Source organism: Panicum hallii, chromosome 5, assembly GCF_002211085.1.
Source record: "Panicum hallii strain FIL2 chromosome 5, PHallii_v3.1, whole genome shotgun sequence".
Classification (NCBI taxonomy): Eukaryota; Viridiplantae; Streptophyta; class Magnoliopsida; order Poales; family Poaceae; genus Panicum; species Panicum hallii.
In genome coordinates, this window is record NC_038046.1 from 5,241,366 (window position 1) to 5,262,466 (window position 21,101).

Genomic DNA, 21,101 nt, shown 5'->3' on the forward strand with positions numbered 1-21,101 from the left:
TGGCCCTCTGTGGATTTTTTTTTTTGTGCGTGTCACGTTTCTGTTCATGACTTTCGGAGGTGGCGGAGTAATGGAGAGAGCAACTCGATGGCGAAGCAAACTTTTTGCCGAGTAGGGATCAGGTGACTGGCAAGCTACGCGGCCACGCCTTTTCTTTTGCACGGTGCGTGCTGTGTCGTAGTGATTTCAGCCGTACAGATTAGCGGCGCTGAAGAACCTTCATCATTTGGGCTGTACAAGTCATCCGGCCAGGGGCAAGAATAAGTACTCCAATATCTCCGGCGACCCGGCCCAACTAGGAGCATATGGATCCTAGAACTATTGTCTATTGGGTATATAGAGGATAGGATATGATTTTATTTCATTGTCTACTGTTGTACACCAGAAATAACCAAAGCAACATTTGGTTTTGAGTGGGCCATAGTAAGACTACAAATCTAGCCCATACTGGTGACACAGTCCACATAATGGCCCAGTCGTCCACTGATGTCAATGCCAGGCCCATTTATTCGAGCAGTCGCAGCCGGATGGATCCCCAACCTGTCGAGAAGCACCGGGCGACGGCGCTTTTCAGTCAGTGATCTCGCCGCCTCCGGCGACTATGGCCAACGCTAATCTCACCGAGGTGGCGAGGTAACGAAAATCAATGTCGTATCTTCTCCTTCCCCTTCTATAGATTTAAGTACTCGGTTTAGAGCCGCGGCGCCCGAGTACCTGTGCCTCCGTTCAAAGTCGCCGATTTCTGCAGATAGGCGGATTTTTCTAGCGAATTGTTTCAGGGATGCTTATTCGAACATATGCTGTAGCTTCATGTAAGTTCTGCAATGACCGATTGACCACTAGTGATGCCGAAACTTTAAAGGGAAGGGAGAATTCTGAATGGTGATTCAGACCAGCCGGATGGCTGATCCCCATGCTGAAGTACTGAACACCTGAAGGCACACGTGAAACACCAAGCAGAATGCTAGTAACACTACAGTGAAAATTTTGGATAGCACTCGGTGCGTTGGCATAGGGATGAAGGGATTACTTGTTATGCATCCTATGATAACTATAGGAGTTACTTGTAATACTTCACGTCACTAATTTCCTCTGCCCCAGTAGCGGTTGCATGGTTTAGTCACGGCACACCGCCTTATTTTCCTGTTAGTTACACCAGCCTACTTGCTTTGCATGCGTTTACAACTTACTTGCACGAAAAGCTAGATCTGAATTCTCATGTCATTTTCTTAACCGTTTTTGTCTTCCCTTTCCTTATGGTGGCAGACACAATAGTTTGTCAGGATGCGTGCTTGTTTTTGGTCCATCATAATTTTTGTCAATGATATTGCTGTCGTCAGTTAAAGGGGAATGGTTTCCCTGGTCCGCGTTTGATGCTTTTAAGTAGTAGTAAACATGATTGACACTTTCGAAAACACTAGCTCCCTAGTATGCTAGTGGTAGCTTGTGACCTGTCATGATGTTGTTCTTTTTTCAAAGTTTTGTTTTTCCTGAAGATTGTGTCCATGCACCTGCTGGTTGCTTATTCTGTGCAACATCTAACAATGAGGGGTACTATATGTCCACCGAAATTGTTAAATTGCATTGCTTTTGTTTTCTAGAATCTTGTAGCTGAAGGCCTGTAAAATCTGAAAGTCTGGTATGAAGAAGGTGTTGCGTTTACTATAATTTATTCCTGGTGCTTTATTGCATTAACTTTTGAACATTTGCTGTATTATTCTTTAATAACTATTTTACTAGGAGTGTTTTCATATTTCTTGTAGAAAGATATCCAATACTCCTAGCCGAACAAATACCTCTCAAGTCACTGCCAGATAAATGAAATGACAATGTTCTCTTAAATATGCCCAATCTGTCCTCCTTTGAGCCTCCATCTGGAGCTTGCCTCCATGGGGAGTACTCTTTAACTGTCATTAGTAAATTTTCGGTGGTGCGTGCATCGGTACAAAGGGGTTGACTATTGTTAATAGCAGTTCAGGACCATGTAAATCCTGTTCTAGTTTGCCAGTCGCCCTCATGATTCTTCTTAAGAATCAAATTGATGTGGCTAAAAGAATACTACATTTTCAGGTCCAGGGTTAGAAAAAAATGGTGACAACCAGCTTATTCTGCCAGTTACTTTCTTCCCCATCAGCTCCTGGAGCAGTGCTCACACAGGTTAGCATATGTTTTTTGTTTTTGTTTTTGTTTTTTTGCTCTCCTTTGACTCATGTTTGCTACTAAATATTTATATGCCTTTGACGTTGACAATTTTGAATAAAATTAGGATAAAATGATTTTGGGCGAAATCTGACTGTTACCAGCTAGAGGCCCATGGTTTGGCTGGCTGGGTGAGTCCTTTGCACTTGTGTGTTGGCTAACATATATAATTTCTGGTATGCATGCTCGGAAGTCTGGGGTCTAGTGACATGTCTTTAGGTGTAGGCTTGTTTTGTCGCGTTGATAGCGTAGCCTAGAACTTGTGCTTTTTGTATTGCCCAACAACTATGTCATGCTAACAGTGACATATAACGAGTCACCATTAATGAACTGCTTTGCCAGCTCGTGTACTAGTTTTCCTTATGTACCCGATTAAGTAGCTATTTGCCAGTTCAATAATGGTGAACATCTCCTTGGCAAAATTGGTAAAATCATGTAGAATTGGGACTTAACAGGGACACTTCAGAGTTTAGAGTATTGACCAAAGTAGCATGTATGCATAGTGGTTAGCATACGAGCAAAAACAGAAATATATGTTGTTCTGGAAGGACTACCAGAATGGTTAATCATTTCCCTCTGCATGAATTCACGGCACAAAGGCTACTGAACATAAAGATGCCATAGAACATAAGAGGTAATGGTTACATCATCGATGGCTCAGATCCACAATATGCAATCAATCAAGATCCTATCACAACTGATCACATGGTCGTGGTCATATTGACAATGAAGTCCCATACAGATGGTTGTGATGGGAGGGTCCACAAGGCATTCTACTCTACTGGGCTGCAGTTGGTGAGTCCTTCGCCAATTATTCATTTATTATAGGTCGGCCATGGGCCATGAAAGAAAAGTAGTTACGGGGTACAAAGTGAAAAAGGCTGATTTAGAGCCTTAGGGGTGGTTTATTGGTATTTAGTTTTATATATGTATTTTTTTTAGTTTCAAGATAGAATGGCAATTCTAGGAATTGAATATTTTGGCAATCACGAGGGTAATATACAAAGTCACCTACCATTCTCTGTCATGTGTTTTGCGAGATTCTTGCAGAATGAGCAGAAACATATTATTCAACATGAGTGGGTGAACGTTAACTTTTCTGGTGAGAAGGAACATCTCTTGGAGTTCAACCATTTGTTCTGGTCATGAGAATATCCACTGCACTAGAAGGATATCAAAACGACACTAGAAGAGAGACGGATCTCCAGAGGAATAACAAATGCCTGGAACTTTGGATTAAGAATTGGTGGAATGATTTTCTTCAGGCTACAACAAATGTGAGTAACCCAAAAAAAATCCTATGAAGGTATATTTGCATGGTGCAGCCTGATTCGCCCTTGGGAGCTTGGGATTGACCTTTCTGGATAAAGGTTATTCCTGCAAAAAAAAATCATAGCGTAACAGAGTCCCCATTCGGTTCTTCCATGCTGGAACGAGAGCCTTCTCCTCTGACGAACATGCTCGTGTGGCTCTTCGCCTACAAGCCGCAACAGGCAACGGTATGGGCTCTTCTCTGCACATGCCCCATCAATCTATCGTGCAGTATGATCCTCACTGGACTTGTGCCCAACAGGCAACGCAGTCGGGGCAGGATATATATCCTCTCCTCATACCAGTTTTAATTGTAACATTCCAAAAGGGCGAACAAGCCTGAATCTCAGTGCTCCAAAGTTGTTACCCTTTTGACTGTCAGGACAGTTTCTGAACCTTCTTAGCCGAGAAGATTGCTACTGTACATCTCACCTGTAGCCTGCAGGACGTAGTAGGAGGAAGAAAGGTCTCCGCGCCGTGCACAGCATGTTTACGTCTAGTCCATGTCCCCACCACGCATTTCGTTTGCTCCGCAGCAAACAATCTTTGCGTAATCCGAAGGAAGGAGCGCGATCAATCACGCGCTGTCGCTGCAGTTGGCCATCAGCTGTCTGTCGTGTGGTTTAGCTGTTGACCACCGGGGCCTGAACCTGATCCGCGGCGAGCCGGCGAGCGGCGACCCAAATCAATGGGCTGCCGCTCCATAAACTTCCCAACCAACTATTCCGTCGCGATTAAAGCCCGCCTGCCTGTACAGCCGCGCACGCCCCATACCGCTGCCTGCCGCTTGCGATTACGTCTCTTGCGGGCTTGGGAAACCACTAGCTTTTCGTCTCGGACAGCGTAAATGTGGATGGATCGGCGCACGGGAAAAGGGAATCGCGGGCAGGTCACTCACGGCCACGGCTGGCGCCACTTCTCACCGGCCTCATAAATTCAACGTGCCGGTGAGAAAATTTGGACGAGATCGCGCACGGGGCGGCATTTACCTTTTCTAGCTCAGCGTAGCGTAGTACAGCGCGTACCACCACTACTCGGCGTGTGCGGTCGCGTGGTTCGGTCTAGCCAAGCAGGTGAGGCATTGGCTAGCAGCTGGCTAGCTACCTCCTCGCGCACGATGCCCTCCAGTGGAGTGGAGTGGAGCACATCGCTCTCTGGAAGTAATGGCCACTCAAGTTAGCTGCGAGAGAGAGGAAGGGGGCGGCGCTTTGCAATTATACACCGTCTCGGAGTCGAGGCTGGCTGGCGCTCGATCGGCCTGCAGCCCGGCCTCCCCCTTCCACGGGTGGCATCCAGACACCCCCGTCACCACCACCACCAGCGACCAGCCTCGCGTATATTAAATCCGCCTCGCCACCCCACTCCACTGCCAACTCGCAGTCTCGATCTCCTTCCTCCGCTCGCACTGCTCCTCCGGGGCTCTGCTGCTGCTGGCGAGGTCGAGCGCTAGCTAGCAAGATGGTGGCGTCCCGCAGGTTCAAGCCCATCGAGGAGTGCTGCTCGGAGGGGCGGTCGGAGCAGACGGTGGCGGCCGACCTGGACGGCACGCTGCTCATCTCCCGGAGCGCCTTCCCCTATTACCTCCTCGTGGCGCTGGAGGCCGGCAGCCTCCTCCGCGCCGTGCTGCTGCTCCTCTCCGTGCCCTTCGTCTACGCCACCTACATCTTCTTCTCCGAGTCGCTGGCCATCAGCACGCTCGTCTACATCTCCGTCGCGGGGCTCAAGGTGCGCAGCATCGAGATGGTGGCGCGCTCCGTGCTGCCCAGGTTCTACGCCGGCGACGTCCACCCGGAGAGCTGGAGGGTGTTCAGCTCCTTCGGCAAGCGCTACATCATCACGGCCAGCCCCCGGATCATGGTGGAGCCCTTCGCCAGGGCGTTCCTCGGCGCCGACAAGGTCGTCGGGACGGAGCTGGAGGTCGGCAAGAACGGCAAGGCCACGGGGTTCATGGTCAAGCCCGGCGTCCTCGTCGGGGACCACAAGAAGCAGGCCGTCGTCAGGGAGCTCGGCGACGCGGTGCCCGACGTCGGCATGGGGGACAGGGAGACCGACTTCGACTTCATGTCCATCTGCAAGGTTCGTGACGTACTCCCGACTCCCGTGCCTTGATTCCCGTCAGTTACTGATCGATACAGATACCGTGTGCGATCGTGTTCTCTGAATTGGTATCGTTCGACGCTGTTATCTGATAATCTGAATATCTGATCTCGTGGAGGAATTGGTATTCAGTAGCGCTCGAACTACCCATTACAGACGGTTTAGGCTTGAGCCGGCAACCTGGAACAGACGGTTTAGGCTCGAACAGGTTGGAATTAAGTAGAAACTAAAAGCACTCAGCCCTTTCGCAGTTTAGGTAGCAACCTCACTAAATGAACCTTGTTACTTTTTTTTTTCCTCCTAGCCTGAAGGCCAACCCAGATTGGAAGTTAAGGTGTGCTGGCAAATTTGGTCTGACCATAATCAGTAGAGCACGTCTTAACGTCTAGAATCTCAGGGCGTGTTTTTGATGCAAAGTTGACATAAGCAGTCCACACGGAGTGTCACATAGGCATCGTCAGTCGTCACCTGCTGCGGACTGAGAAGTGTGCTAATCTCTGTCCATTTGTTTTCTGAAGAAATCAGATAGTTCAGTCCACTCCTGGCCTTTATGACACATACATGCAGAAGCTGTACACTCTGAACACTGAACAGCTGCTGCTGCTCCCGTGATCCCGTCCAAGCCGCTACAGTAACAGCGACCATCTAATGTCTCGGCGCAGCCATCAGAGCCTGATAACTCTGGGTGGTTGTCAGCTGCCACCGCGCGAAAACGCCGTGCCATCACCGTTGACACGGTCTCACAGCCCAAGGGAACATGATCGGGACAGAGCCCAGCGTGGACGCCGGAGATCAGATCACCGGCGTCGCTGGCGGCTGGCCCTGGCGGATTGAATGCGCGGGATCACTCGTCGCAGGCGCACCCGTCCGGCTCCGCTCCGGCCTCGTCGTCCCGGCTCCATTTACGGCTGTTTGGCGGTGAATTCATGGCACCCTGTCCCCGCGCAATGAAGGAGGCCGGCCCGGCCGTCCCGACCGGGTGGCGCGTGAGGCGTGAAAGCTGGAGCTGAGCGTGCCAGATCTATGGCTGCCGCTTCTTTTTCTTTCTTTCCAATCGTCCGTTCCGGCCGGCCTGGCAGCGGAGTAAATACGGTATGGGCACTGCTCGTCCGGGGACCGTCCTGCCGCTGCCGGTGTAACTAAAATCTGTTTCTCGACGCAGTGCTGGAGTGGTAGATCTTTGCACCCGGTTTCCGGTGCTGGCAGTGGCAGCATGGCTTGGTAGTTGCCCGGCCATCTTTGGCCTGCTACGCTATGGCGTGGCTTCACGAGCAGATCTAGTTGTGGAGTCGCTAAGTTGACTCACACCCAACCCAACACCGTTCCCCATTTCGTTACACGGAGTTAGTATTTGGTGTGGTACTGCTACTTCAATCGTGTATGCATGGCGTTTCAGCTTTGATGGAATGCTTGAGTTGGTCCCTTGTTCTGGCGTGGTCTCTGGAACACCAACCCGTGCATGTCTCTGGGTTCATCGAACGGCACTGCTCAATCACTATTAGTGCTACACTCAGCACATGGCAGAATTAATGAGGTTACTGATCGAGATCACTACTGAGCGCTGTACACTGTTGGTTACTGTTCTGACGCACGCTGACACCACGCGTATGCTTTCGCTGTTGGCCGTCCGTGCAGGAGGCCTACCTGGTCACGTCGAGGAAGAAGTACAGCCCGGTGCCCCGGAACCAGCTGCTGAGCCCGCTGATCCTGCACGACGGCCGCCTCGTGCAGCGCCCGACGCCGCTCGTCGCGCTCGTCACCTTCCTGTGGATGCCCTTCGGCTTCGCGCTCGCGCTCATGCGCGTCTACATCAACCTGCCCCTGCCCGAGCGCATCGTCTACTACACCTACAAGCTCATGGGCATCCGGCTCATCGTCAAGGGCACCCCGCCGCCGCCGCCCAAGAAGGGCCACCCGGGGGTGCTCTTCGTCTGCAACCACCGCACCGTGCTCGACCCCATCGAGGTCGCCGTCGCGCTCCGCCGCAAGGTCAGCTGCGTCACCTACAGCATCTCCAAGTTCTCCGAGCTCATCTCGCCCATCAAGGCCGTCGCGCTGTCGCGGGAGCGCGACAAGGACGCCGAGAACATCCGCCGCCTGCTGGAGGAGGGCGACCTCGTCATCTGCCCCGAGGGCACCACCTGCCGCGAGCCCTTCCTGCTGCGCTTCAGCGCGCTGTTCGCCGAGCTCACCGACCGCATCGTGCCCGTGGCGATCAACACCAAGGAGAGCATGTTCCACGGCTCCACCGTGCGCGGCTTCAAGCTCATGGACCCCTACTTCTTCTTCATGAACCCGCGGCCGACGTACGAGGTCACCTTCCTGAACCAGCTGCCCAAGGAGCTCACCTGCAGCGGTGGCAAGTCGCCCATCGAGGTCGCCAATTACATCCAGAAGACGCTCAGCGGCCAGCTCGGCTTCGAGTGCACCACCATCACCCGCAAGGAGAAGTACGGCATACTCGCCGGCACCGACGGCCGTGTCCCGTCCAAGAACAAGGAGAAGGAGAAGAACTAGCGGTCAAATAGATCAAGACCGGCCGGGCAGCAAGAGATCACTACTCCGGACTCAGGCAGCCGATTATTGCTGCTGTTATTTGTTCCGATTAATTGTTGTTTGTCGAAAAGTTGGTCAATTACTCATTGTTTCAATTGACAATGTCATGTGGGCCGTGTATTAGTACAAGCTTGGAGATCATAATTGTCTAAAAATTCTTCCCCTTTTTGAATCGAAGGATGCATGGGTAATTATATATATACAAGTGGATTCTTGACAGTTTAATTAGTTTTGTCGTGGACTCAAGCATCTTCATTCGGTACAATGATGAAAAAAAGTCAAATATGACTGCTCCTGAGAGCCGCTGAAAGCCTGGGGTTTTGCCGATATACACTCAAATTGACGAAGGAATCCAAAAAATACTCAAAGTATGTGTAACAGATCTACTATTTTGACCAGAATTTGAAAAACTCATGCAAATTTGACTAGTGTTTTAAGCAAAATCTGAACACAGAGTCCCCTATTAAAAAATCAGCTGTTCGTAGCGCCTAATTTCAACGATACTAAAGTAATAATGCGCAGCTGAAATGGGCCGCTATTTATGTACGGACACCCTGCTGATCAGTTCATATATCCTATTTCAGAATGCTACTCCTGAACTTATATTGATAAACTGTGAGTATATTGCAAGTTCAGTATTGTCTTGAACAAAGTAGTTCCATGACAAGCTCACTGTAAGGAACATGATCGTATTAGACCATAATTATAATTTTGGTGATCGTGTGACGATATAGTTAATGGGATTAACGAGTTTCTGAGCTCAAGTTCGTAGGATTTCTAGATTCTATGGATGGAGTCCAATCCATATAGAAGATGATCCAAATCACTGTCAAAATGACAACCGCCATAATTTGGACAAGGTTCAGCATTATTACATGCGTCAGTTAAACCGACGGCATGAAATCGGTATTTTGATGAGTTGATATGGCGATCAAGTGAAGAAATCACAGTAGCACCGGTTGAACCGACGCTATAACAATGGAGACATCGGTGCAATGAGGAGATGACATGGCAATCAAGTGAAGAAATAACAGAGGCATCAGTTAAACCGACGGTGCAAAAGAAGACATCGGTGTAAGAGTGTTGTGATTACTCAGTACTTATATTTTGGTTCCAGAAGGGTTCCCAAGCAAAGTCTTTAGCACCGATTAAATCGACGGTCATTGGTGCAACGACGTCAGCAGAAGATGGCAGTTGGAGTTAAACGGCTAGTAGGTAGGCTGAGTGTGACCGGTTAAACCGACGGTGGCGACCGGTTTAACCGACGCTTTATGCTTTTTATGGAAAAAGCATCTAACGGTCAGGGGTTAGGAGTGGATCTCTAGCCTATATAAGGCCTCACCCCGGATCATTTGAGGTTGCTGGAGTTCGTGAGAAGCTACGTACACTCTGAAAAAGTTCTCCAAGCCACCCAAGAACTTATTGATCATATTCTTAGGATTAGCACAAGCTTTCAGAGTGTTAGTGTTAGGATTAGCTTAGAGAGAGTGAGAGAGCAAGGCGTTGATGCTTTGTGTGCTGGTTCTTGAGTGAACCAGAAGTTGTATCTCGGTGTGCCGGCCCCTTGGAGTTCTGGTGGCTCGTCGGCAAGTCATCGACCCTCCGGCTTAGTGTGGAGTGGCGACGACAGCTTTATGCGGGGGACATGGAGACCCCCTTCCTTCACGGAGAAGCTCCTTAGTGGAGACGATATCGAGATGACTGGGGACTTGACTCATCTTGGTGGCGAGTCAAGAAGAGTTCCGGAAGAGACTCGGTGACCAGAAAGCAATACTCTTAGTGAGTACTTCAATAGAGTGGACTAGAGATGGCCTTGTGCCTACCGATACCACGGGATAAATCTTCGTGTTGAGAGTTTGCTTCCCCTAATCTCCTTCTTTTAAGCTTCCGCATTTCCTATTGCAATCTTGTGTGCATTTACATTCTTAATGCAGTATCTTGCTAGGATTAGTTATAGGTTGCAAAACTCTTTGGGATGAGATTTTCATACTAGTTGGACCTTAGTTGCACATCTAGATGATAGATTATATTTTGTGGTAAGTAGTTCGAGCCATAGGTTAAGATTTTAAAATAGACTAATTCACCCCCTCCCCCTCCTAGGCTACGAGCACCGATTTTTTTCGCTCGCCAACTTGAATATGAAGGGTTGTTCCATAAAAACCAGCTCATACTTAGACAAGAGATGGCGCTCTAAAATAATAACCCGTCTTTGCGTAGGGAATGTTTCTTGTATGTGCATGACATTAGGTTAATTTGATACATTCTGCCATCGGCGTATCCCGCATCAGTAAACCATGCTCATTATGGTTGTAGGTAGTTTTATTTTCTGAAAGAGTACTGGATAACTGCTATCGATCAAAGTTGGAAAAGTTAGCTTTGCACATGTAGCGACTTTCCTGTTAATCTCTTATTGCTTTACCTCTGAGGCTCTGATCCAATCAAAAAATGGTGTAGGAACTGCGTTGTATCCTTCCTTGCTCAGAAAGTGTAATGTGAACTGTCTTTAGTTGCTGGATCAATTTGTAAGGTTACTAACTTTCCATCTGAACATTGACCGCATTTCCTCTACTGTCCCATAGCCTCAGGATCCTCAGCCGTCAGCACTGAATATTTGAGGACAGCTCAGTTTGAGACTTGGTGGTTCAGAATGGTGACCTAACAGGTCAGTCCGTGGGCGCCGCCTCAACGTCCGTCGAGTCGTCGACCGTGCAGCCCGGTGGCTCGGTAGGCGTTTACACGCCACATCTACAATGCGGCGTCCCGTCTCTGGGCACGGAGCGCTCTCGACCGCCGGCCAGCGCGAGGTGATGCGGGAAGAGGGAGGGAAGATCTAGCGCTGGTCCATTCGCGACGACGAAGCGGCCGTTGCCGGAGCCGGACGGGATAGGGCGCCAGCCATGGAGCCGAGGACCCGCAGGGATTATTTTACAAAATAATATTCTAACTTAGGGGTTTTTATGAAAATAATCGGATCAAGCGGTTTTGAATCGCGATCCGATTTAAGGGGGTATGTGTAATTATTTGGATCGATATTAAAAATACAGATCCATTTCAGGGGGGTTTCTGGAAACTTCTGCACCGCCACCTCCTGCGGCGGCCACGGCGGGCCCGCCGGCCCCGAGGCCCAGCGAGCCCACGTCGGTGCTCAGGCCGCTGCAGCCGCTTCATCTCCTCCGCCCAGGTCGCTCGGTTCTCCATCCCCAAGCTACTGTCGGTACTTGGATGAGGAAGAACAAGGAGATGGCCATGGCCATGGACACTCACGCCGCGAGCTCGGGCATTGGAGGAACAGCGTCCGCGATAGCGTGGCCGAAGACGCCATGTCTGTGACCTTCCATATCCTCCGGTCGCTTACGTCGGTGGTGAGTGGTGACCTCTACAAGGTTGCTGACTGATCGATCTACTCCGGTGAGGGCGCCATGGGCGAAACCGATGCTCTATCGCCATGGGCAGGGACTTACTATTGCCGCCGCCGCCGGTCGGCGGCGCCTCCGACGAAGTGAACACCTCGTCGTGGCCGGAGATGGTCGGCAGCCACCTGATGAACACGGTCGCCGTCATCGAGTCGCAGAGGCCGGACGGGTAAGGAGGCGGCGGCTGCCATCTGGTCGCGGGAATTTGATGTAGGGATGCGACACGGCCGGGGACTCGCGGAGGTCGCCCTAATTTTCTTTTTTTGACAGACACATACGCAAAGTAAAGTTCCATTGCTTACCTTTTTTTTTCATCCAGCAGACCTCAACAAAAATTACACAAACCGATCCACACAAACGTACACAAGTAGTAGACAACAGGAGCGAACCAACCTAACAATGACAATCTAACCGCTCAAAGGAGGGAAACGGTCGCATGACTTTGACAGGCAGAACCACACTTGAGAGGAGGCAGCGTGCACGTAGTAGAAGCCACTGTTCGTGGCACGTCGCACATCCAGGACTTACGCAGCTGCCGCGGTGGTGGTCGGGATCACAAAGGCTCCCTGCTGCGGCGCCTCCTCCGGTGGCGCGGCGACGTAGCCGGCGAGGTCCCGCGGCTTGACGTGCACGCGGAGGCCGTTCTTCATGAAGAGCGTGAGCGACATCTTCTGCTCCACCTTATGCCCCGGGACGAGCTCCACCGAGTGGCGCAGCAGCACGGCCGACGCGATGGACTTCATCTGCAGGTAGGCCAGGTCCTTGCCGAGGCACGTCCTCGGCCCGCCGTTGAACGCCACGAAGCGGTACGCGTCCTTGGCCGGCTCGAACCGGGTCCCGTCAGCCGACAGCCATCGCTCTGGCCGGAACTCGGCGCAGTCCTTGCCCCATATGCTCTCCATCCTCCCAACAGAGTAGATGGAGTAGGTGATCGCCGAGCCGGCCGGCACGACGGTGCCGTCCGGCAGCACGTCGTCCGCCACCACGTACTTGGAGTCCTGCGGCACCGACGGGTACAGCCGCAGCGTCTCCGCCAGCGCCGCCTTGAGGTACACGAGGCGGTCCAGCTCGTCGAAGTCCAGCGGCTCCTCGGTCCACCTCCCGGCGTCGTCGCCCCGCGTCTCCCTGAGCACGGACGCGATCTCCATGACCACCCTGCGCTCGACGTCGCGGCGCTGCATGAGCATCCAGAAGAACCAGCTGAGCGCGACGGAGGACGTGTCGCGCCCGGCAAGCACGAAGTTGAGCGCGATCCACTGGAGCACGTCCTCCGGGAATGCCCTGCCGTTGCCGTCGCGCTTCTTCATGAACCTGGACAGCAGGTCGTCCGACGGCGTCGCCTTGCGCGCCGCGATGGCCTCCGTCATGTACTGGTCCACGATCGCGAGGCTCTCGCGGAGGTTCCGCTCGCTCCCGACGCCGAGCGCCTTCTTGATGCGCCACAGGAAGCTGGGGAACAGGAACCTCTGCAGCGTCGCCTCGGTGGCGGAGTCGAAGGCGTTGGCGAAGGGGTTCTCCTGCAACCCCGGAGACAGTGTCTCGGGGTCCTTGCCGAAGGTGAGGCCGCAGATGTTGTCGAAGGTGAGGCGCAAGAGCAGGTCCTGGAGGTCAACGCTCGCCGCGGCGTCGCAGTGGTCGGCGAGGATGCCCCAGAGGCGGTACTTGATGATGCGGTTGGCCCAGCGCGCCATCGCCTGGCGCAAGGTCCGCGTGGTGAACTCGAGCGCCGCCGTCTTGCGCTGGAGCAGCCACGTCTCGCCGTCGGAGTTGAAGATGCCCTGGCCGAGGAGGTCGTGGAACGCCGCCTGCCACATGGGGCCCTTGGGGTAGTTGTCGAAGCGCGCGCGCAGGATGTGCTCCAGGTTTCGCGGGTTGCACGTGACGGTCACCAGGCCCTGGCGCCGCGCGAGGAACGGCAGCGGCAGGGTGCACGTCTGGTACGTGGCCGCCTCCCCCGTGGCGCGCAGGTTGTCGACGATCCAGTCGTGGACGCGCGCCCGGTTCAGCACGACGCTGGGCAGGCTGCCGACGAGCGGCCACATCCGCGGCCCCGACAGCCTCCGCGTCAGCGCCCAGAACCACACCATGTACGCCGAGACCAGTGCCGCCGCCGCCGCCGCCGCGGCGTAAGGGTGGAAGTGCAACACACCGGCGGCATCCAGTACCGTGGCCATGCCGGTGCGTTTTAAGCTTGCAACCTCACCTGGTGGTAACAGCACCGTGGCGATATAATTAGGAGGGCTTGGTTTAGGCGCTGCGATTAAGAAATGGCGCTGCTCTTGGTGAGTTGGGAAATGTGTTTGGCGCCCTCGCGTATATATATCCTCTGCGCCCCAAGTTTAAATGTGGTTCAGTCTCGCAAGATTTTGAATTCGTCGCGGGCAAATAAAATGCGTTGCTCTTGTCCATACTTCTTGCCTTGGTGGCCGTTCTGCTCAACAAGAATCTTTAGCAATGCTGCTCACTTCAGCGAACGTGCTGGCAGCGACTAAACTAATCGCGGTTGGTGCCTTTTTTTTGTTTCAAGAGTGTAACGGAAAGTAAGGAGCGCTGTAGGTATTGGACACTGGTTTTGCTGCAGAAAATTCAGGGTGCGTGTTGCCTTGAAGAGCTCTCGCTTTCTTTCTTGCTACTGCGAGCTACCGGGATGGTTGCCCATACTTTAACCAATCCATTTCGTCAAATGCTTCACCTTTCACGTACTAGAACCATGCAATGCTCCCAACATCGACTTGGCAGCAATAGTTGGTGAGAAATATCTCGCTAACAAGCTGCTCACCCAACAAATTAAACAAGAAAGGAAAACTAAATGGACATAAGGCCAAATTCATTTATGAGAGGTTTCATTTCCATCACATTCCTGTTATGACTAGTGCGTTTTGAGTGTGTGTTATTGGTCTTTTAAGGACCTTCTAGTTGATGAATCCAAATGGTGCTATATGCCAAAACAAAAATCAATCAACCTTTTTTTATTATCTTAATTGTTTTGGAACAGTAAGTCTTTCTTATCTCCTTTTGGCTTTGGCAATTTCAAGTTCTTAGCAACTTAAGCCTCTAAGTTCAAAACCTTTTTCTATAAGAAATTATTAATAAATAGAGGTTCAGATTAATTGTATACTATTGAAAAGTTCGGAAATAGTAACTACCGAGCAGTATAGGTATGGTACTATGGGAAAATATATGACATCAGGATTCATTTCATTTGGACTATCTTTCTATTTTCATATCTTCATTTTCATTTAGGCTGCTATTTAATGACATCAGGATGCATTTAGGATTCATGCTAATGCCGGGTTCAGTTACATCTTCATATCTTTTAAACTAATTGCGGTACAACAAGGACATGCAAATGCAGAGGCAGGAATGAACCATTCGAAGTTCAGATGCATAACAGTTCAGCAGATTTTTCTCAACCTCAGTGCTGAACCATACTAAGATGATGCAAAGGCAGCCAAAAAAATAACTATGATATAAGTGTGTGTCTGAAACTATGCAATTTCAGTTCCCAACAAAATTCCTATTTGCACATTCTGTTGCAAATTTCAGTACTGATTCACGGAAACAAGAAGAACGTTAGCAGAGTAGGACTTTTGCAGGTAGTGAGACGACCTCATTAAGCTGCTGATAAAACGTTAGTGGCAGCAAGTGAAGATTGTACATATCAGAAGATATTCATCAGTTGTGATACGTCACCACATTGTAACAATGATGCGAATGCAAGATTGTCAATATTGCACCATATAAATATACCAACTGCAAGTGATCGATCTTAGGATAGAAACTCATGGGAGTGTGATTAAAAACATGTAAATTATAACTCCCTACGCATATTAGCCCTCCATACATGTTGTCTCTCCAAATAGTGGAAAGCATCTAGTAGCTTTTGAAGTTGATTGAGCAATTTCATTTCGAGAAAAAAAAATGTTCGAGCAATTGAGTAAACTTCTTTTCCTGAGCAAGGAGGGCGGAGGGATAAAGTTCAGTTTTGACACCACTATCTATTTTTCCCCTTCTGAAAGTTCATCTCGACACACCACTGGCATTTATTTTACCAGAGGTAAAGGAGTATTTCCAATGTCGTTACATTAACAGTACAAAAGTATCCTGACTTACATGAATAATCGATATCAGTTCTTTCAAAAACAAAACAAAACAGAAAGCTGCTAACAATACTTCACAAGCAGGCTATTACGGTTACAAATGCAGGAAACTAATGCTAATTCCACAGGACGCATATGAATTCAGTGAAATTGCTGTGCAATACACTTTACATCTACAGAAACAATCCTTATGCCAAGACTGCTATTGTTTGAGTAGCAGATACAGTTCAGTAATTCTGCAAACATTGCAATTCAGATATTAATCCAGCCACTCTACATGTTTGGACCAAAATTTTACTATCTCAAATTCAGCAAATTAGCACCACAGAACTTCTGCTCACGAACACCACTGGTTACCTAACTGCATATGTGTTCCAGAAATGTCAGCACCAATGCTCGAACGTGAATCAAGGGAGTAGGATTCCAGGCTCCTAAAACAAGCAGTACCAGCTTAAGCATAGTAGTACGAGGTAGCACCGGCATCTGGTTAAATCCCGTACCGGACAAGCTACGGGCCAAGCCGCCATGGCTGAGCTCGCACGTCAAGTGAAGCGCGCGTCCGCTAGCTCCGGTGGTGGGGAGGGCCACGATCCGGCCTCCTTTCCAAGTCGTTGCTGCGGTAATCAGGGGCGAGGATCTTAAATCTGAACCTGGGGATTGAACTGGGAATGGGGATTCCGGCCGGAGTCTGGATGCTGGCGGCGGCCACCGGCCGGGAAGACGAGCTGCCGATAACAACCAGGACAGTCGCCCTTTATTTTAAAAAATAAGGGTTTTTTTTAATATTCGGATCGCGATTATTAATCGCGGGGTGTTATTTGAAAATGTTAGGGTTCTATTTATAAATATTGATTACTAATCCGAATTAGGGGATTATTTGTAAATATTTGACCTGCGACCAGGGAGTTTTCTGTAAATCTTGTGAGAAACACACCGGCGATCTCCGCGAGTACCCCCACCGTCTCGCATCCCTTGCTCGCCCTCTGTCGAATTCCCGCCCCCAGATGGCCGCCGCCGCCTCCTTACCCCCTCCCGCGCCGCCGCTGCCTGTCACGGCAGCCCCTCGGGACTCGCCACTTCGGGAGATGCGATGATGCCCGGTGCCCGGAGACGAGAGGCTGCCGCATTGTAGATTTGTAGATTTGGAGTGTAACCACCTACCGGGCTAACGGCTGCAGGGTCGCCGATCGGTGAGGCGGCGCACGCGGACTGCCTTGGCGCGCGGTGACCTGTTAGCTCACCATTCTGAACCTCAAGAGTCTCAAACTGAGCTGTCCTCAAGTATTCAGTGCTGACGGCTAAGGATCATTACAAAATTGATCCAGCAACTAAAAACTGTTCACATTACACTTCAGAGCAAGGAAGGACACGATGCGGTTCCAACGCCATTTCTTTGATTGGATCACCGTGCCATTTCTTTGATTGGGTCAGAGGTAAAGCAATAACAGGAAAGTTGCTACATGAACCTGTGCAAAACTAACTTTCTAAATTTGATCAATAGCAGTAATCCAGTACTCTTTGATAAAATAAAACTATCTGCAAGGCTACAACCATAATGAGCATGGTTATTGGTTACTGATGCGGGAAACGCTGATGGCAGAATGTATCAGAAATTCAGAATTCACCTAATGTCATGCACATATAAGAAAGGGACATTCCCTACGCAAGACAAGCTACTATGATTTTAGAGCGCCATCTCTTGTTCAAGTATGACCAAATCGGTGAGGTAGTCATGGAACTACTTTATACAAGACACTACTGAACTGCTTATGAGTTCTAAAAATGTCATTACTGTTCTGTACATATGAATGACAGTCTGAAATAGGGGCATATGATTATATGAACTGATCAGCAGGATGTCAATACATAAATAGCGTCCCATTTCAGTTGCACAGTATTCAGTGACGCATCGTGTCACTGAAAAAAATTACGCACTATGACCAGCTGGTTTAATAGGAGAGTAAATGGATACTGAACGAGCAGAAATCGTAGCACATTCAGACTGATGATATCAATGATGAGTCAAATTCAAGTATTAATTTTGTTTCCACTAAAAGTCCTTTTTGGAAAGTCAGTTTTGGGATAAAAATCACAAATACTTAGCACAGAATAAACTTGAACTATAATCCCTAACTTCCACTATTTCAAACAGGCCTTAAATCCTAGTAAGGACAGTTGGACCTTGATCTCAGATCACCAATAAAATACTAGTACGAACAGTCATAAGAAAGTAATGGAACCTTGTATCTGAACTATTGAGGCTCATGGCTTGATGAAACTATCGGGACAACATACGGGAATTAGTGGAACACTGGATTCGGCTTAGTAATTCTGCTGATTTGGACATACCAATGGATTGATCTGTCATCTCGGTATGGTTATGCATGGACGACTTAAATGAACATTTCCCTTCTCCCTCTTAAAAGGAAAAAAAAGCTGCAGCATACGAGGCCAACCTGAACTTTGATCTACCTTAAACCTGAATAATACAGCAGGATTGACTAGTTGCCGTATGCAACCAAACAGATAGGATCAGCTGATCGGACAGCGCGACGGATCAATCGATGAGACACCCATCATTAATTCTCAGCGGTCGGAAATGGTCGGTCGACGAACCTAGCTAGCCCGTCAGTATTGTTATTACTACTCCCTCCATCTCAAATTGCAGGTCGTTTTAACAAATATAGATATATATAGATCTTGCTATGTATTTGTAGATACATTGTGTCTATATAAATAGCAAAATTTAGATATCTTAATTTGCCAAAATAAACTATAATTTGGAACGAACAGAGTACCATAATTAATATGATTAGTTGTGCTCCGTCCATCAGTAGCTAATACAAATGGCTTCCTCTTACAGCATACTATTTCAGAAAGAGACAGGATGATGAATGATCACACTCTTCCATGAGGATTCTCCATGTGGCGTCCCCTGCAGTTACACTATGCGCACAAGCCAACTAGGAACCAGCTGACCTAGACAACGCGATCGGTTTCAGTTGCTTGTCTCAGGTCGTACAGTATGCGCGGGCCTTTTTGACGCAGCTATCTCTATATATTCTTCATTGTGGAGTACATGCATATATAAGTCAAAGACTCAGAGGACATACGTTACCTGAAGGCACTCTGCCTGCCCCGGCCGCGGTGGACGCAGGCACGCAGCTGCAAGCTCCGGCCAGAGATCGCCCGGTAAGCAGCTAGAGCACAATCAAATTAAGCATGCCTACTGATTATCGATTTTAATTTGGTCGCCCTGCCATCCTCAGTTTCGAATTTTCGATCGATCTTTAATTTCTTTCCTTCTTGTGTGTCTCATTTCAGTGCTTCATCGCCACCTGAGACTGCGCAGAGACATGACCGGCGGCGGCGTACGGAAGAAGAGTGGGATCACCAAGCTGCTGGTGCTCTTGCTGTTTTTCGCGAGCGCCATCGTGGCGCTGCTCGTCGGCGGCAACGGCTGCTGCGTCATCGTCCAAGTGGCAGTGCTGCCACGGATCATTCCAGTTTCCCTTCGGGGAGCTCCTCCTACCGATAGCCATCCAAGTGGCGAGATCCCTACGACGTCCACGGGAGTAGCATCATCATCAGCTCATGGTCGTCAGGAGTCAGAGGCAGAAGCAGCCTCCGAGGAGGAGGAGGAGCTCCCTGCTAGACCGTACGCGGCGGACAGCAACTGGGACATCCAGTGGGAGAGCGTCGCCAGGAGCCTCTCGTCATACAGCGTTAACGACACTGGCAGCGGCATCGTCAGAGTGGGCCTGCTCAACTTCAACTCGTCGGAGGTGGCGCGCTGGAGGAGCACGTTGCCGACCGCCGACGTCCGGGCGGTGAGCCTGGCGCCTGCCGCGGGCGACGTCACCTGGAAAGCCCTCTACCCGAACTGGATCGACGAGGACAGCAACAGAAACAACTGCCCCTCCCTCCCCGACCCCGATCCGCCGCTGCGTGAATATTACGATCTCGTCGCCGTCAAGCTCCCCTGCCGCCGCCAAGGCTGGTATAGGGACGTGCGCAGGCTCCACCTCCAGCTCTCCGCCGCCAAGCTCGCCCTCCACGGAAGCAGCTCGAGTGTTCCTAAGGCTGGCATGGTGTTGATCCTGAGCGAGCCCAAGTGCCTCCCACTGCCCAACCTCTTCCCCTGCAAGCAACTCCTCGCGCGCCATGCCCACGCCTGGCTCTACCGCCCCGACGCCGCCTACCTCCGCGATCGCCTCAACCTGCCCGTCGGCTCCTGCCAGCTCGCCGTCCCTTCTCTCCGGCCGCAGCCGTCACCTGGACAACCGGGTGAGGCGCCAAGATCAGGGATCGGCAGGCAGGCCTACGCCACCGTGCTGCACTCCGCCGACGCCTACGTCTGCGGCGCCATCGCGCTGGCGCAGAGCATCCGGCAGACGGGGTCGACGCGCGACCTGGTGGCATTGGTGGACGCGCAGAACGTGGGCGCCGAGCAGCGCGCCGCTCTCGCGACGGCGGGCTGGCAGGTGCGCCCGGCCCCGCGCATCCGCAACCCGCGCGCGGCGCGCGACGCCTACAACGAGTGGAACTACAGTAAGTTCCGGCTGTGGCAGCTGACCAACTACGACAAGGTGGTATTCCTGGACGCCGACCTGCTGGTGCTGCGCAGCATGGACTTCCTGTTCGAGGAGGCGCTGGAACTGAGCGCGACGGTCAACAGCGGCGCGCGCTTCAACTCGGGCGTGATGGTGCTGGAGCCGTGCAACTGCACCTTCGAGCTGCTCATGGCGGGCATCCACGACATCGACTCCTACAACGGCGGCGACCAGGGGTACCTGAACGAGGTGTTCCCGTGGTGGCACCGCCTGCCGCGCCGCGCCAACCTTCTCAAGTACGCCTGGGACGAAGGGGACCGGGCGGCGCAGGCGCGGGTGCTGGGAGCGGAGCCGGCGGAGGTGCACGCGGTGCACTACCTGGGCATCAAGCCTTGGCTGTGCTACCGCGACTACGACTGCAACTGGAACGTGGCGGCGCTGCGGCGGTTCGCGAGCGACGAGGCGCACGCGCGGTGGTGGGCGGTGCACGACCGGATCGAGCCCGCGGAGCTGAGGGACCGGTTCTGCGCGCTGCCAGAGGGCCAGGTGGCGATGCTGGAGCAGCACAGGAGGGAAGCGGCCACGGTCAATGCGTCGGACGGCCACTGGAACCGCACAATCACCGATCCGCGCCGCCTCATCAAAGGCCATTACCAGCACTAGTACATTCGTCTTCGTTCGGCCAGATTAAGAGAGAGAGCGAGCGCGCGCGCGCGCTATGTTCTCCTAGCTATGGATAAAGTATCAACACTATAATCCAGCACATACACGAAGGGATGAGGAAAGTAAGAAAATTAGGAACAGCAGCCCTAGTCGTCCCGCACAAATGCGCATGCATCAGGCTTGATATGATTCAGGGTTTCTTCCTCCCC

The 21,101-nt window shown here is 51.1% G+C and overlaps 3 protein-coding genes across 3 annotated transcripts; 2 read left to right on the forward strand and 1 right to left on the reverse strand.

The window, feature by feature from the left end:
* Nucleotides 1-4,836: 4,836 nt before the first annotated feature.
* Nucleotides 4,837-8,391, forward strand: LOC112891378 (glycerol-3-phosphate 2-O-acyltransferase 6-like). The gene is made up of 2 exons (XM_025958220.1): nucleotides 4,837-5,586; nucleotides 7,243-8,391. The coding sequence occupies exons 1-2, from the start codon at nucleotides 4,969-4,971 to the stop codon at nucleotides 8,122-8,124; spliced, it is 1,500 nt and encodes a 499-aa protein (XP_025814005.1). The 5' UTR covers nucleotides 4,837-4,968; the 3' UTR covers nucleotides 8,125-8,391.
* A 3,460-nt stretch (nucleotides 8,392-11,851) lies between these two features.
* Nucleotides 11,852-13,849, reverse strand: LOC112894279 (cytochrome P450 86A1-like). Its single transcript, XM_025961930.1, has one exon. It carries the CDS (start codon nucleotides 13,748-13,750, stop codon nucleotides 12,101-12,103), a length of 1,650 nt encoding a protein of 549 aa, XP_025817715.1. The 5' UTR covers nucleotides 13,751-13,849; the 3' UTR covers nucleotides 11,852-12,100.
* A 5,183-nt stretch (nucleotides 13,850-19,032) lies between these two features.
* LOC112891614 (UDP-glucuronate:xylan alpha-glucuronosyltransferase 1-like) lies at nucleotides 19,033-20,892 on the forward strand. Its single transcript, XM_025958517.1, has one exon. The coding sequence runs from the start codon at nucleotides 19,033-19,035 to the stop codon at nucleotides 20,890-20,892; it is 1,860 nt and encodes a 619-aa protein (XP_025814302.1).
* The last annotated feature ends 209 nt before the right edge of the window (nucleotides 20,893-21,101 follow it).

What these genes read in the sequence shown, in the direction of transcription:
- LOC112891614 (XM_025958517.1), top strand. Translation starts at nt 19,033, where the DNA reads ATGACCGGCGGCGGCGTACGGAAGAAGAGTGGGATCACCAAGCTGCTG.
- LOC112894279 (XM_025961930.1), bottom strand. Translation starts at nt 13,750, where the DNA reads ATGGCCACGGTACTGGATGCCGCCGGTGTGTTGCACTTCCACCCTTAC.
- LOC112891378 (XM_025958220.1), top strand. Translation starts at nt 4,969, where the DNA reads ATGGTGGCGTCCCGCAGGTTCAAGCCCATCGAGGAGTGCTGCTCGGAG. An exon ending in ACTTCATGTCCATCTGCAAG is followed by an intron (nt 5,587 to 7,242) that starts GTTCGTGACGTA and finishes CCGTCCGTGCAG; the next exon opens with GAGGCCTACCTGGTCACGTC.